General features: G+C 47.8%; 2 protein-coding genes across 2 annotated transcripts; both read right to left on the reverse strand.

The window, feature by feature from the left end:
* Positions 1-1,048: 1,048 nt before the first annotated feature.
* Positions 1,049-8,168, reverse strand: LOC134284848 (uncharacterized). The gene is made up of 2 exons (XM_062844231.1): positions 6,351-8,168; positions 1,049-2,130 (listed from the first exon to the last, which is right to left on the reverse strand). The coding sequence occupies exons 1-2, from the start codon at positions 8,127-8,129 to the stop codon at positions 1,111-1,113; spliced, it is 2,799 nt and encodes a 932-aa protein (XP_062700215.1). The 5' UTR covers positions 8,130-8,168; the 3' UTR covers positions 1,049-1,110.
* Positions 8,169-13,695: 5,527 nt separating this feature from the next.
* Positions 13,696-15,111, reverse strand: LOC109415236 (protein artemis-like). The gene is made up of 2 exons (XM_019689123.3): positions 14,796-15,111; positions 13,696-14,735 (listed from the first exon to the last, which is right to left on the reverse strand). Exons 1-2 carry the CDS (start codon positions 15,034-15,036, stop codon positions 13,747-13,749), a joined length of 1,230 nt encoding a protein of 409 aa, XP_019544668.3. The 5' UTR covers positions 15,037-15,111; the 3' UTR covers positions 13,696-13,746.
* Between the last annotated feature and the right edge of the window lie 252 nt (positions 15,112-15,363).

Consider the following 15,363-nt stretch of genomic DNA (forward strand, 5'->3'; position numbering starts at 1 on the left):
ATATTTCAGGATTCTGATCACTTACAAAGATGGTGTCTTCGGCAATGTTGTTTGGTTGGTTAAGGTCTTTCAGTTGATTGGTGAATTGTTTCAATATTCTGCCAGTAGGTGGCGCTAGTTATCAATTAGAAGAAGCATGCAACTTTCAATAATTATCGCAAAAATATTCAGCAAGCTGTAACTTTCTATGGAGTGCACCAAAAATTCTCAAATTTTTATCGCTTATTGCACAACTAGTTAGCTCTAACTGGTACAAATTTGGGCTTGATTGGATAATTTTACATGAAGTTAGAGCGATTCTAGTTAAATGATTCATATTTGAGTATTTTTCATTAAACTGCTATATCTCAGAATTCAGTGAACCGAATTAAATGAAATTTTGCACATTTACGGCTAACATATTGGTCTTTGTAAAACATTTGACTTGACTTGAATATGTTCAAAGAAAACAAAATTACAGCATGTTGAATACTTAATGAAAAAAATCAATCATTTTCATGATCTTGCAAATGTGTAACTAGCGCCGCCTAGTGGCGGAGTTTCGAAACAAGTGGTCCATTTACTTTAAGCCCTTGACTTACTAAACAACATTGCCGAAGACACCAACTTGCTAAGTGATCAGAGTCCTGAGATATATGAAATATAAAATTTGTTTGACCTCTAGCACCACCTAGTGGTGGAATACTGAATCAAAGGATCCATAACCTTTAGGCCCTTGATCAGCCTAACAACTTTACCGAAAACATCAATTCTCAAAGTAATCAGGATCTTGACAAATATAGGAAGCGAATTTCGACAGTGTTACGTCTGTTTGTCTCTGATTTTGCTTCGTTCCGCCTCACTCATTGTCAATTTACTTTCACACTCTTTCACAGTGAGCAGAACAAATAACGCAGTGTGTAATGGCAAACTGCTCTCTGCGTGTGAGTTAGCTCACTGCGTTCTTTTTATTTCTCATTGCGTAGCCACCTGCTCTTTGCGCTTTGCGTTTAGAAACTGCGCATTGCGCGCAGTGAGTGAGGAAATGCCAGCCCTGCTTTCAGTTTTCTTCCCTTTTCTCCTCTTCTTCTCTTTACATCTGACGTTCGTCCGAGGGAGTGGCTGGCAGACTCACGTACCAGTGTGCCCAGTCACAGCAACATCCCCCCGCCCGTGAGCTGTCCCATTAGCCGGATGATCGTCTCCAGTAACCGATGTACTTCCAGGCTTCACATCGAGCAAAGCGAGCTTCACAGCACCCCTGGAGAGAATTCCTTTAGCGGTTTGCACTGTTGCCCGCCGTACTTGACCATCAGCTCCCTTCACGACGTCTAGAATGCGCCCTCTAATCCAACTGTTCCTTACTTTCTCATCGATTACTACGACTAGATCACCAGGTTCAAGAGGTTTTACCTTTTCGAACCATTTGGTGCGCCTTGTGAGCATGGGCAGATATTCAAGTACCCACCTACGCCAGAAATCGTTTACAATACGCTGTGTTAACGCTCGTCCTTCTCGTAGATGTTCTCCGTCAATTGATAATGGCCCTTCTGGCTGGTTCACCCCGGTTGACCCGTACAAAAGAAAATGATTCGGGGTTAAGGCCTCGTCGTCGGCTTGTTCCAAGGGTACGTATGTAAGTGGTCGGGAATTCACTATTCCTTCGGCTTCTAGCAGAACAGTTTCGAGAACTTCGTCGCTAAGGTACTGGGGACAGTCCAAGATGGCCTTCATCGCTGTTTTCACCGACCTCACTAAACGTTCCCACGGCCCACCCATGTGGGGAGCAGCGGGGGCGTTGAAATGCCACGTGGTGTAGGTGTTGGTGAAGGTCGAAGCACACTGCGAGTTGATATCCTGGATTGTTTTCAATTCCTCAGACAGTTGACGGCTAGCCCCAACGAAATTGGTCCCATTGTCCGAATATACTTCGAGAGGGGCTCCTCGCCTGACCACAAACCGGCGAAAGGCCATAATACACGATTTCGCCGAGAGACTATGGGTAAGCTCCAAATGGACAGCTCTAACCGTCAAACAAGTGAATAGAGCTGCCCATCTCTTCACTATGCTTCGCCCAACCTTCACCTCCAACGGACCGAAATAGTCAACACCAACGTACGTGAAGGCCCGCACAAACGGTGTGAGCCTAACCTGTAAATTTCCGCACTACAGTTTCGGCCGATTGCCGCAAAATTGCCTCCAACCTGTTTTGGATGACACGTGCTTGCCGCCCGGTTGCTGCGATGCGAAAGAGGTCGATCGTCGGCGGCGCGGTCTCTCCTGTCCGACCGGCTCGAGTCTTCGTGTCGCTGACGACCGACGACGTGCGCGTCGCGACGTCGCGAAGTCGCGATGTCTGATGGAGCGCGAATATTGTTGTCGCGGTTGGGTCGCGGTGTTCGATGATGCGCGAATGCTGACGATTCGCATCTCTGCGCATAGGGTGCTAAACTGGTATGCCACATCTTCCTTCTCCTCTCGACAAAAAAACACCCAAAAAAAAGGTTACCATCTCCCAGCTACATATTGTATACGGCCTTCACATGCGTCTGGAATATTATTTCGTCAACCTATTGATTTACTAAAACACAGGGTAATTCAATTGATTCTAGGCAATCGCACTAAGCCAATAACAGAAACATTTCGTTGCCAGAATCTCAGACGATCTCATGATCGTAAGAGTCGTGTGCCAGTTATATTCAAAAATTTTACTTCTTAGCTGTTGAAATTTGCTTCTTCGCGGTCCTGCATGTTTTTTGAATAAACCTGCACTTGTTTCTCACTAGCAGAACACCGGAAGGGCCCGTTTGCATGGTTGCAACCACTTCTCGTCATTTAGAGACGACTATGGTTTGACCAAATGCGTAATTGACCACCATCTTTTCATTATACTCCTCCATTACTGCATTACTATGTAGTTTGAATATCGACTCTTCCTCCACTCTATATTAACATTCAATCATAACGTTACTCAGGATGCTTCTTTCGCCTTCGCTTGTCCTCACGAACCGTAGCTTTTAATTTAGATCTCTCTAGTTGCTGTCATGGTTCTTCTTCTTCTTCTTCTTTTTCTTTGCGGCTCTTCGTTCTCACTGGAACGACTGCTTCTCTCCAACTTTGTGTTCTTGGAGCACATTGAAGAGGAGTATTTATTAATGCGAACAAAGCATTTATTTGAGAATCCTTAAATATGTTATTATTCCATGCACGGCTTTGTTTGAAACATAATTATTCTGACTATTGTCCATGTTTCAAAATGCCCGTGTTAAGTGATTCATACCTAACAGGAATTTCGATGACATAATCTGTTGATCGATTTTAATTCGCGAATTTATACAAGTTGTTTTCAACATTGCCTTTTATTTAAAAAAATGTTACTGAACATGTTTTGGCAATCTAAATGCGGTGCATGTCTTAAAAGCTCCATATAACGTACGTTTGCCTTTGTGTGGCAGTAGTTCGACAGATTTCCCATTGAAAAACTTTCAAAAATGCAAACTAAGACGTAATGAATGATGTGTTAAAGACTTTATATGTTGGTTCATATACATGTTTTATGTCCGGTTGCTAACACATTTGGTATGTTACTTTTTCTTGATTTTTCCAACGAAATGTACCTTTCATCGTGACACAAAACTCGCCCGAGAATACTAAATTGACATGAAATCTTTTCTAAGCGAAATCGTTCTCATTCAAACGGTTGTCCAATCAGTCCGCAGTAGCACCTCATAATTACAACCCTTAGAAACCACAACATGAAACATCTGGTGGATCAGTTGAGTATTTTTCGTTTAACGGAAATTTTCCTCCACCTGCAGCGCGAATCGAGTCGTCTGGGGCACTCACAATACGCCAACATTACTAATGTCGCTACCTGCACGACGGTTTTTCAAATCTTCTGTTTTTATGCATGAATTTCAACATTATAGGGCACATTCAACTTGTGAAAGAAGCGTTCAATGCTGTTCAAACAACTCCGGGATTTTCGAATCTATAAAAATTGTACAGTAACTTTTATATTTTCCATAGTTTCTCAATCCGAGATACTTCTTATTTCGGTGACTCTCCAAGCACATCCGAGGCTATCAGTACACCACAAAGGCGGACGCATAACCACGTCCGCTGAGTTTCTTTCTAAGGAGTCGCAACAAGCACTATTTGCTGTCGTTGTCGCAAGTCGTACGAACATGAATACACGTGAGCATCCTGTAGCTTCTCGTTAAAATCAAGAAATGAATTCCTTTACAATATCTACGGTAGTCCAAACGCGTCTGAAATTGCGCACACAAGTCCATGTATGCGGATTTATGAACATTGAGCTGCCACTTCTCGAGCTTCGATCTGCATCTTCTGATGGTAATCCACATGCATAAGATGCTCTTCAATACGAGCACTCAATCAAAAGCACAACCACGTGCATAACGTCTGGATTTTTTTAATTTATCAACGATAATTCGATCTCGTACGGATCTTCACACTCCGAAGTCGCTGTTCGTGTGTGGCTTTTTTCCATTTTCCCCCGGCGGAACTCCAATCGCGCCGAATCCTCACACAAGTCCATGTGTGGTTCTTTCCATTTCACCCCGGCGGAACTCCAATCGCGCCGGATCCTCACACAAGTCCATGTGTGGTTCTTTCCATTTCACCCCGGCGAAACTCCAATCGCGCCAGATCCTCACACAAGTCCATGTGTGGTTCTTTCCATTTCACCCCGGCGGAACTCCAATCGCGCCGGATCCTCACACAAGTCCATGTGTGGTTCTTTCCATTTCACCCCGGCGGAACTCCAATCGCGCCGAATCCTTACACAAGTCCATGTGTAATTCTTTTCACTTCCCTCCGGCGGAACTCCAATCGCGCCGGATCTTCACGCAAGTCCATGTGTGGATTTTTCCATTTCACCCCGGCGGAACTCCAATCGCGCCAGATCCTCACACAAGTCCATGTGTGGATTTTTCCATTTCACCCCGGCGAAACTCCAATCGCGCCAGATTCTCACACAAGTCCATGTGTGGATCTTTTCACTTCCCCCCGGCGGAACTCCAATCGCGCCGAATCCTCACACAAGTCCATGTGTGGTTCTTTCCATTTCACCCCGGCGGAACTCCAATCGCGCCGAATCCTCACACAAGTCCATGTGTAATTCTTTTCACTTCCCTCCGGCGGAACTCCAATCGCGCCGAATCCTCACACAAGTCCATGTGTAATTCTTTTCACTTCCCTCCGGCGGAACTCCAATCGCGCCGGATCCTCACACAAGTCCATGTGTGGATTTTTCCATTTCACCCCGGCGAAACTCCAATCGCGCCAGATCCTCACACAAGTCCATGTGTGGTTCTTTCCATTTCACCCCGGCGGAACTCCAATCGTGCCGGATCCTCACACAAGTCCATGTGTGGTTCTTTCCATTTCACCCCGGCGGAACTCCAATCGCGCCGAATCCTTACACAAGTCCATGTGTAATTCTTTTCACTTCCCTCCGGCGGAACTCCAATCGCGCCGGATCTTCACGCAAGTCCATGTGTGGATTTTTCCATTTCACCCCGGCGGAACTCCAATCGCGCCAGATCCTCACACAAGTCCATGTGTGGATGTTTCCATTTCACCCCGGCGAAACTCCAATCGCGCCAGATTCTCACACAAGTCCATGTGTGGATCTTTTCACTTCCTCCCGGCGGAACTCCAATCGCGCCGAATCCTCACACAAGTCCATGTGTGGTTCTTTCCATTTCACCCCGGCGGAACTCCAATCGCGCCAAATCCTCACACAAGTCCATATGTGGTTCTTTCCATTTCACCCTGGCGGAACTCCAATCGCGCCGGATCCTCACACAAGTCCATGTGTGGTTCTTTTCCATTTTTTTCAATCAGCACTCATAACCTCACTTGCTCTTCAGCGTCATTGCACAATCAAATAGCATTACTTTGCGAGTATGAAAAAAAAATCACTTCCACCAAATATGCTTACCATTTAGCTTATATTGGAATATGTTTTCGGCCTTCACAATTTATTTGCTCTTAAAACTTTAAGCAGCAAACCTGGCAGGATCACCAATGTAAATTTCCGCACTACAGTTTCGGCCGATTGCCGCAAAATTGCCTCCAACCTGTTTTGGATGACACGTGCTTGCCGCCCGGTTGCTGCGATGCGAAAGAGGTCGATCGTCGGCGGCGCGGTCTCTCCTGTCCGACCGGCTCGAGTCTTCGTGTCGCTGACGACCGACGACGTGCGCGTCGCGACGTCGCGAAGTCGCGATGTCTGATGGAGCGCGAATATTGTTGTCGCGGTTGGGTCGCGGTGTTCGATGATGCGCGAATGCTGACGATTCGCATCTCTGCGCATAGGGTGCTAAACTGGTATGCCACATAACCCTGGGCAGTGGAGCCATGATTGGAGGCTGAGGGATCGCCTTTTTGATCTTACATACCTGACATCCTCGGGAGGTCTTACGAATCAGGGCACGCAGACCGGAGATGTAATATTGCTGTCTCATTTCATTGTGGACCGTTTCATTATTTCCATGCAGGTATCGTCGGTGGAAACCCTCCGTCAGCAGTGCCGTAGTGGGATGATGTTTAGACAATATGATCGGGTATTTTGCAGAGTAACTGGCTTCTGGAGCTGCCTCGATTCGACTTCCCATTCGAACAACTCCGTGGTCATCTAAGAAAGGGGTCAAGGTGTACAGCGGGCTTGCTTTCGTCATTGTCGCTTGATTACTCAGTAATGCCAGCTCATCAGGATATGTTTCAGCCTGTGCCTGACGAAATACTGCATTCTCCGCTGCCTGCAGTTCTACGCGCGTTAAAGGTGCTCCACGATGCATTGCTGAAATTCGTTTTCTCCATATTGCGACTGCTCGATACACGTAGGCCATAGCCCGTACCATCCGGTTCCAATTAGAGAAGCGGGTCTCGTCGATCAGTTTCTCCATCAACAGGTGACGGTGCAAATATACCGGTCTCAGTTCTTCAGTAGTCGTGCTGGATCGTTCTTCTTTCGTTGGCCATTCACTTTCGGGGTTTGCCAGGAACTCTGGGCCTGTGTACCAGCGGGAGTCGGGGTTGAAGTTCGGTCCCGCCGCCCACTTCGTCGCTTCGTCCGCTACGTTGTCGTTAGATGGTACGTATCTCCACTCGTCCATGGCAGTAAGAGATAGTATTTCGCCTACACGAAATCCGATGAATTGGTGGTATCGCCGGCTATCCGACCGAAGCCATGCTAATACGGTCGTAGAATCTGACCATAGAACGCGTTTGCTGATTGGTAGTGTGAGGGACGAGCATATGGTTTGCATCAGCCGAGCCCCGATCATAGCTGCCTGCAGCTCCAGCCGCGGAATGGAGAGCGGTTTTAGGGGGGCGACTTTTGTCTTCGACGCTACAAAGGCACATCGTATTCCCTCAGTACAACGCAGGCGAAGATATGCTACACAGGCATATGCTACCTCGCTTGCATCCACGAATATGTGCACTTGGAGGTTTTGTAGAGATTTCGATGACAGTGTTCCAAAGTAGCAGCGTGGTATTTTAACCACTCCAAGTAACGGCAAAAGTTCGGTCCAGCGGTACCACATGTCAAGCAAATTCTGATCGATAGGTTCGTCCCAGTTGGTTCCAGTCCTCCATATCTCCTGCATCAAAATTTTACCATGAACCGTGAAGTGGGAAACAAATCCGAGTGGGTCGAACAGTTTCATCACCACTTGAAGAACTTGGCGTTTCGTTGGGATTACTCCTCCACTGAGAATCCTTTCCACAATTAAGCTTGACACGTCGAACGAGAAAACATCTTCGGTGGGGTTCCATACGAGTCCAAGTACCCGATCGGAGACTGTGTGCTTTTCGCAGTTGATGGACTTCTCAGCAGACATGTTCGCTTCATCTGCCGCGACGAGCACTTCCGGAGCGTTTGACTTGAACTTCCTGATGTCGAATCCTGCCTCTCGGTGTATGACCTTTACTTGGTTCACAAGCTGGATAGCTTCCTCCACTGTGTCCGTGCTGTCGAGGAAGTCATCGACATAATGACTCTTAGTGATAGCACTTGCAGCTCTGGGAAACGTTTGCGAAAATCCTTCTGCGTTTTGATTTTTAATAAACTGAGCAGTACACGGCGAACAGGATGCGCCGAAGGTGGCGACGTCCATAACGTAGGTCTCGATTTCTCCATTCGGGCTCCTCCACAAAATCGTTGAAAGTTCCTGTCCTGTTTCCTAATGCTGATCTGGTGGAACATTTCGGATATATCTCCACTGATCGCAATGTTTCGCTCCCTGAATCGTAAAATAACCGCTACCAATGGAACGAGTAGGTCCGGCCCCTTAAGTAGGAGGTCATTGAGGCTGACGCCATTCACCTTCGCCGCGGCGTCCCAGATGAGACGAATTTTTCCGGGTTTTGTAGGGCTAACGACGACTCCTAAAGGGAGATACCATACCCTATGGGGATCCGTATACGATAATTCCTCTGATGTCAATTTGTGCGCATAGCCCTTGCGAAGGTAACTCTCGATCTGCTCCTGCACTTTTGCCGCCAGCGTTGGGTCACGTGCAAGGCGTCTTTCTAGTCCTTTTAGCCTACTCTTCGCCATCGGCAGGCTATCTGGGAATGTCGGATCATCTACTTTCCATATCAGACCTGCCTCATAGTTGGAATCCAATTTGACAGTGGTACGTCGGAGAATGTTAAGCGCACGCTGGTCGTCTACGCTGTCCAGTCCTTTGGTGACAGTGCTTTCCTCGACTGCAAAGTAGGTCCTCATTAAGTCGTGAAGTGATTGGTTGCTATCATCCGGATCTGTCGCATTATGGTAATGTATCTGCCCTGATTGATTCACGCCTTCTGCTTCCTTTCCGAATGCGCACCAGCCCAGCCTTGTTTTGACAGCCACTGGACCGAGCGCTCCGCCTTCTTTTGTCTTCAGCGCCGTAAGCAGCCGCACATGTTCTAGGCCGATTATCATTCGAGGAGTAATAGCCGAATAGCTTTCCAGGGGCAATCCTTTCATGCGCGGATATCGAGTGCACAGCTCTTCATAGTTGAACGATTGCTGTGGAAGGTTCAATTCGTCTACGGTGTGTACATTCTCGATAGTGTACTGTTTCGTTGACTTTTGCCCGGCGATGGATACACAGATGCATTTAGAATCCTTTTCCTCTCTTGAAATTTTACCGGTCCAGGATAACCACAATGACGCGGAGGGCCCTTCAATACCGAGTTGCTCGGCAACTTCTGTCTCGAGCATTGTTGTGCTAGATCCTTCATCTAGGAATGCGAAAATATCTACAGATTTCCCATTTCCGGAGAGCTTAACCGGCACGTATCGGAACAACGTGTACGGCATACCGCCGTGATGGTTCTGGTGGCCTTCTCGACTGGGACTAGGAACCGAAGCTTGGGCTGGAACTGTTTCGGTTGGCGGTGTGTACTGACCATGCAGAAGCTGGTGGTGACGCGATTGGCAACCTCGAATACCACACTCCTTTTTCGATCGACATGGCCATTTACGATGAGGCACCAAACAGGTTCGACAGAGGTTCCTTTGGCGCACAACTTTCCAGCGAGCATCCATAGTCAGGTTTTTGAACAATTGGCACGATGCTATCTGGTGAGCCTCCTCTTCGCAGTAGATACACATTTTAGATGGGTGACCTGAATTGACGTCTGGGTAGGTTTCGGTCTCATCGACGTCGTTGGCCGGTTGCTGTGAGTGAACGAACAACTTTTCCTTGTTTTTCTCGTAGCGATTCGCCGCGACTTTTGGGGAACCATGAAATGATTCGGAACTGATCATTAGATCGGACGCCAGTCCTACTAGATTCGCAACGAAATGATTGAAAGTCGCCAGGTTGACATCAGCTTGTAATTGTTTGTAGGCACCCCACTGCAATTTCAGACTTGTGGGCAGTTTGTCGACAAGTTCATTGAGGAGCATCGGATTGTTGAGCTGATTTAGTTGTTCGGAGATAATCATGTGATCAATCATGTTTTGCACAGCGAGCCCATAGTCGACTATGGACTTAAGGTTGTCTGCTTTCGGTGGAGGACAGGAACGCACGCGCCTAAGCAATGAATTTATCAGGGCTTCAGGCCGTCCGAAAAGCATTCGAAGTGTGTCGATGATGTACGGGACGGAGCTCGGTAGCAGCAAGCGACTTCTGACAGCCTCGAGGGCGTTTCCCCGTAAGCAGCGCTGAAGCCGAGCGAGATTTTCGGCATCGCTGTAGCCACAAACTTCCGTCGAGTTTTTGTAGCTGCTGTAGAATATTGGCCACTCTTCCGGGCTTCCCGTGAACACGGGTAGATCCCGCGGCATGACCTGTCGGGCTGCTAGTTGAGTCGACGTTGGTGTTGGTTGATGAATCAAGGCAGCTTCGTATGGGTTCTGTTTTGCGGGCTGGTGATCCCACGGCAGAACTGGATCCACTCGAGTTCTCGCAGGGGGTGAAGGTGGTTCCACTGCGCAATCGGCATCCACGAACATTTGTCCCGAGGGGAAGGGGAGAAATGACGCCGTCGGGTTGGCATGATACTTGACATACTCGGTATCCGGTCGGGATGCAGCAGGAAGGCCGATCCGTGGAGGGGTTATTTTTGTAGATGGCTCGTTTTTGTAAGGCATCGGCGACTGCACCGTTGCATTCATGGTAGCCATCGTTGGAATCGTCACCGAGTTAGAAGCTCGCCTTGATAATGCGCTCTGAACGGTGTCGCTTGCTTGCTCCTCCTCGGAACCAGTGACTGATCGGTCGCAAAGTTGATTTTGTAGTACACACATCGTTGAGAGGGCCCCAGTGTATCTTTCCACAGGTCGTCGTGTTGCTCGAGGGGCTGCAATAGGAGTGCTTCGATAACTGGTGGTGGGAATTGCTAACGCCAAATTAGGAGGATTATTCGGGGTAGAAGCTGCGTTTGGTCCGTTGCGAAAGTTCTCCAACTTCCTCGAAACCGACTGTGTTTCAGAGGTAGGAAAAGCCACTGTTCTCGCGTTGGGAGCAAACTGCACTTCCGCTTCCGTGGCTGTGACCATCACATCTTCATCGAGCCATTTCTCCAATCTCTTCTGTTTCGAATGCGCACTGACATTACTCCTTTCGCTCACCGAATCATCGTCGTCTTCGAGCTGCATCAAGATCTCGAACTTCTCCTTGAGATATTTCTCTTCTTCCTCGAGCTTCTTCATTTTGAGCTGGTTTTGTTGTTCCAATAGCTCCAACCGCAGCTTTGCTTGACGAGACTTCTTACTTGACGCGGATGTGTAAACCGATATTCTGGAAGCCGGGTCTTTTAGGGCTTCCTCTCGGCATTTCTCGCACGTCCAGGATCGTTTCGTATCGGCAATTGAATCTGCTACGCCAGCACATCCAAAGTGTTGCCACGCGTTACACTTATCGCATCCGACCATGTCCTCTGCGCTGTCGGGTCTCTCGCATTTCTGACAACTGGCCGACTCTTGGTTGGGTTTTCGTGGCATTTTCCTTGGAGGTTAGGTTTTCATTCCTTCGCGGGATGAAATCTTTGAAGTTTGTTGCGGTCCCGATTAAAAACACCGTTTTGCAGTTGCGTTTGAGCAGCTTCAAAGCTAAAATGTTTATTATAATTAGTATGTTTCGTTGGTTTTAGTTAAATTATACGTACATTTCAGTATTTCTTGCAAATCGGTACGCAACGTGTGTTTTTTCTCCGAGCCTCGCAGGACTCAATCTTGCACTATTCCTACTCTACTTTAGTTCAATCGCTGTGGAATTTAGGGCAAATAACTAATAACTTAACTAGAAGAAACAGTTTTACTCTTAGTAAATTAATCACCGCTGTTGACTTTCAGTTTTCTTCCCTTTTCTCCTCTTCTTCTCTTTACATCTGACGTTCGTCCGAGGGAGTGGCTGGCAGACTCACGTACCAGTGTGCCCAGTCACAGCAACAAATAATGTTTACATCCGACAAGCCGTGTTGGTAAACCAACAGTTTCTTTATTACAGCTTCTAGCTGTAATGAAATCGCATAACGGCCTTTAAAGCGCTGCTGATTTGGGGATTTGTCAGTATAACGAATTGTACTGTATAGTAGCAGCTGTTTTGTTAGTGGGGACTCCTATTCGATTTGTTCAAGTTTTCACATCTTCCGGGAAATCTCCCGGAGTTGGAATAGAGTGGAGTAAAGGCAGCACCAGTGACAAGCAATGGATTTCTGAAAACCGAGTTTTGTAGCTGTATGGTGCTTGTTTTACAGTTGTGTATTAGCTTATGATTTATATTTGACTAGCTTCCCTTTTATTCAGCGTTGACTGCTTTTACTCGATGGTTACACAACAGAAAGCAAATGACTGAAGCTTATAGCGCTGAAAATGTTAGTTGGGCAGTCTTCAGCACTCAGTTGGGATATTATCCAGGATTTGACTTATCAAATCCAAGGCTTGACTGGGCCAGTCTTGAGGACTCAACTGTGCTAGAGGAGTTGACTGGGATAGTCCTCAGCCCTACGACTTTATTGAACTAGTTTTTTGGACTTGAGCTAGATACCAGGATTTGACTGGGCTAGTGTAAATGAATTTTCTGCGCTAGTGCATAGAACTTGACTGGGCTAGTCTTCAGGACTTGGTAGGGATATTACCCAGGATTCGACTTTGTCAGTCTCCTGGACTTCTTCAAGACCAGTCTTCAGGACTCAACTGGGATAATCTTTAGGACTTAGTTGAGATTTCCTTAGGATTAGCTGAGAAAATCCTTGGCTAGTTTCCATATAACTGGACTTGTTCCCATGAACTCACTGGACTAGTTCCTAGGACTTATCTGGGCTAGTTTCCAGGACTTGATTGGACTTGTCCTCAGGATCTGACTGGGATGGTCCTTAGGGTTTGATTGGGCTAGTTGACTGGACTGAACTCTAGAACTAAGGCTAGGTCAATCGCCAAGACTTAGTTGGATTAGTTTTCAGGACATAACTAGACCAGACTTCAGGACTTGGATAGGAGAATATCTGGGACTTTCCGTTGGGTCAGTTGTGAGATTTAACAGGGTTAGCCTCCAACACTTAGTTGGGCCTGAGCTCTCACGGCTTGACTGGAGTTGACTGGGCAAATGTTCTGTACCTGACTGAGCCAAACTCACGGACTTGACTGGACTATTCCTAAGGACTTGGTTGAGATAGTCTCCTGGTCTTGAGTAAGCTAGCCTCTAGGACCTAGGCATTTACTCGGCTAACTCCTAGGGCTTGACTGTCCTATTTCTTAGGGCTGAGTTGGGATGTTCTTCAGGATTTGACTGGGCAAATCCCTACAACTTGACTGGGCTAGATCACAGGACTTGGTTTAGATAGCCCCAGCACTGCCACTGGGCATGTCTTCGGAACTCGAGTGTCCTAGTTTCTGGGAGATAACTGGGCTAGTCTGCAGGAATAAACTAGACCGGTTCTCATAAACTTAATAGGCCAGTTCCTTGGACTTGACAAGGCTATTTCTAAGGACTTGGTAGAGTCATTCTTCAGGGTTTGGCTGGATTAATCCCTAGAACTTGACTGGGCTTGTTTACAGGACTTTGTTGGGGTAGCCCAAGGATTTGACTGCGCAAATCTTAGTGATTTGAGACACGTTGACGGTAGTAGACGCTACGTTCCGAAAAGTGCGGGGACGGCGGAGCCGGAGCGCGCAGATCCGGTGGAACCAATGGACACGACAGGTGGGTCATCAAATTAAGTGTAACCCTTTCTATTTCAAGATTCCAGTTAGTAGCGGTCATACCGTCATTTATATTTACCCAAGTATTTACCTTAGCTACGAATCCTTTTAGGCAAATGTTCTATCACAGCTTCCTCGCCATCACTGTCCTCATCCGAGAACAGTTTGTCCTTCTTGCTATCCTCTCGACTTTGGTAGACAATTCCGTCGAAGTTAAACTCTCCCTCCTCCGATTGACCCGCGCCATCCTTCCGCTGGGTAAGCCAAGGACAAACCTCCCCGACCAATTGGCTCATCTTCTCCCCTCCGGGATCGTCCCTCCACACCACATTGAATCGGACAGCGTGCGGTCGAAGATACCGCAGGAAGTCCTCCAGCTCACCGTAGCTGGCATGGTTCGAGTAGCAGACGGAGAACTCCTCCCGATCGTTGCGTAATCTCCGACAGATCGGATCCGACGGATTCAATCCACGCCAGCGTAGGGCCGACGGCCGGATCACTCGGATATACTTCCCGTCCAGCGTCGGTTGGCAGGGGAGGTTCCCTTTAGGGGCGGAATGGGTACCGAGGCAGGCATGGATTCGAGTTCCGGCGGGATCGCCGGCAGTGACCGCATCGTCCAGGCTGGTCAGAAAGCGATAGCTTTGTAGTTCTTCCCGTTTGACGTGGATTTTGTGGCGGAGGCGGCGGGACAGTTCGATGAACAGGAACTCCGATCCGTACAGGGCCGGAAGCTTTAGGGAGACTACGTTTTGGGGGTTGAGGGAGAGCCATTCCTGACAGAGTTCGGTCAGTTTGGATAGGCTGCCTGATTGGGGTGGAAGATAGCGGTATTGCGGGAGGAAGAAAGTCGTGTCCAGGTAGATGACGTCCGGGGAGAGATTCCGGAGGGGTAGGATGTTACGGAGATCCTTGGGGGACAACCGGAAGTCGCCGGTGTAGAGCACTTTGTGGTGGTTGGTTTGGAAGAGGAACATTACCGAGCCGGGGCAGTGCCCGGCCGGGACGGTGGTCACTTGTAGGTCACGGGGGTGTTCCGACGGGGCGTGCTCGACTGGTTCCAATGGTATGGAGATGGTCTCTATTGGAAAGATGTCATTCACTCTGATGTTCGAAATTGTTTGTATTGAAGTAAACTCACCTCCAATTTCAACCGTGCGAATGTTTCCGGCCACCTGCGGGAATCGGTGCTTCAGGAATACTCCCGAAATAGGACTGGCGTACAGCGGTCCCGGAAGTGAATCTTCGAGATGCAATCCGTGCATATGATCCATGTGACAGTGCGACAGGAAAAACACTTGCGATTGGGTTCGGTTCACTTCTATGAACCGGTCGGCCGATATGCCGGGGATTTCCGCGAAAAATCCGGAAAATGTACTCATTTTCACGGCGCCGAGCTGAAACGGACTTTTGAAGACTTTGCACGACACTCCCCCGCTTTGCGCGCCGGCACAAGAAAGTTCATGAAAACAAAGCCGGTGCTACCAAAGTGATCAAAACCGAGCAGTAGCTTGTGCTACCTGCGTACTGTTTGCGCCTATTGACCACTAGATGGCGCCACATAGCTCATCGATTTCAAACTATACGAGCACAAGAAACCACTCTATAAGTAAATTCAAGTCGGATTTTTTGAACTGGCTTCAAATTGTATTTTGAGTAGAAAACAGTAAAAGCTTTGGAATAACTTTCTTGACAATCTCTGCCTCAAG

Source organism: Aedes albopictus, chromosome 1 (assembly GCF_035046485.1).
Source record: "Aedes albopictus strain Foshan chromosome 1, AalbF5, whole genome shotgun sequence".
Classification (NCBI taxonomy): domain Eukaryota; kingdom Metazoa; phylum Arthropoda; class Insecta; order Diptera; family Culicidae; genus Aedes; species Aedes albopictus.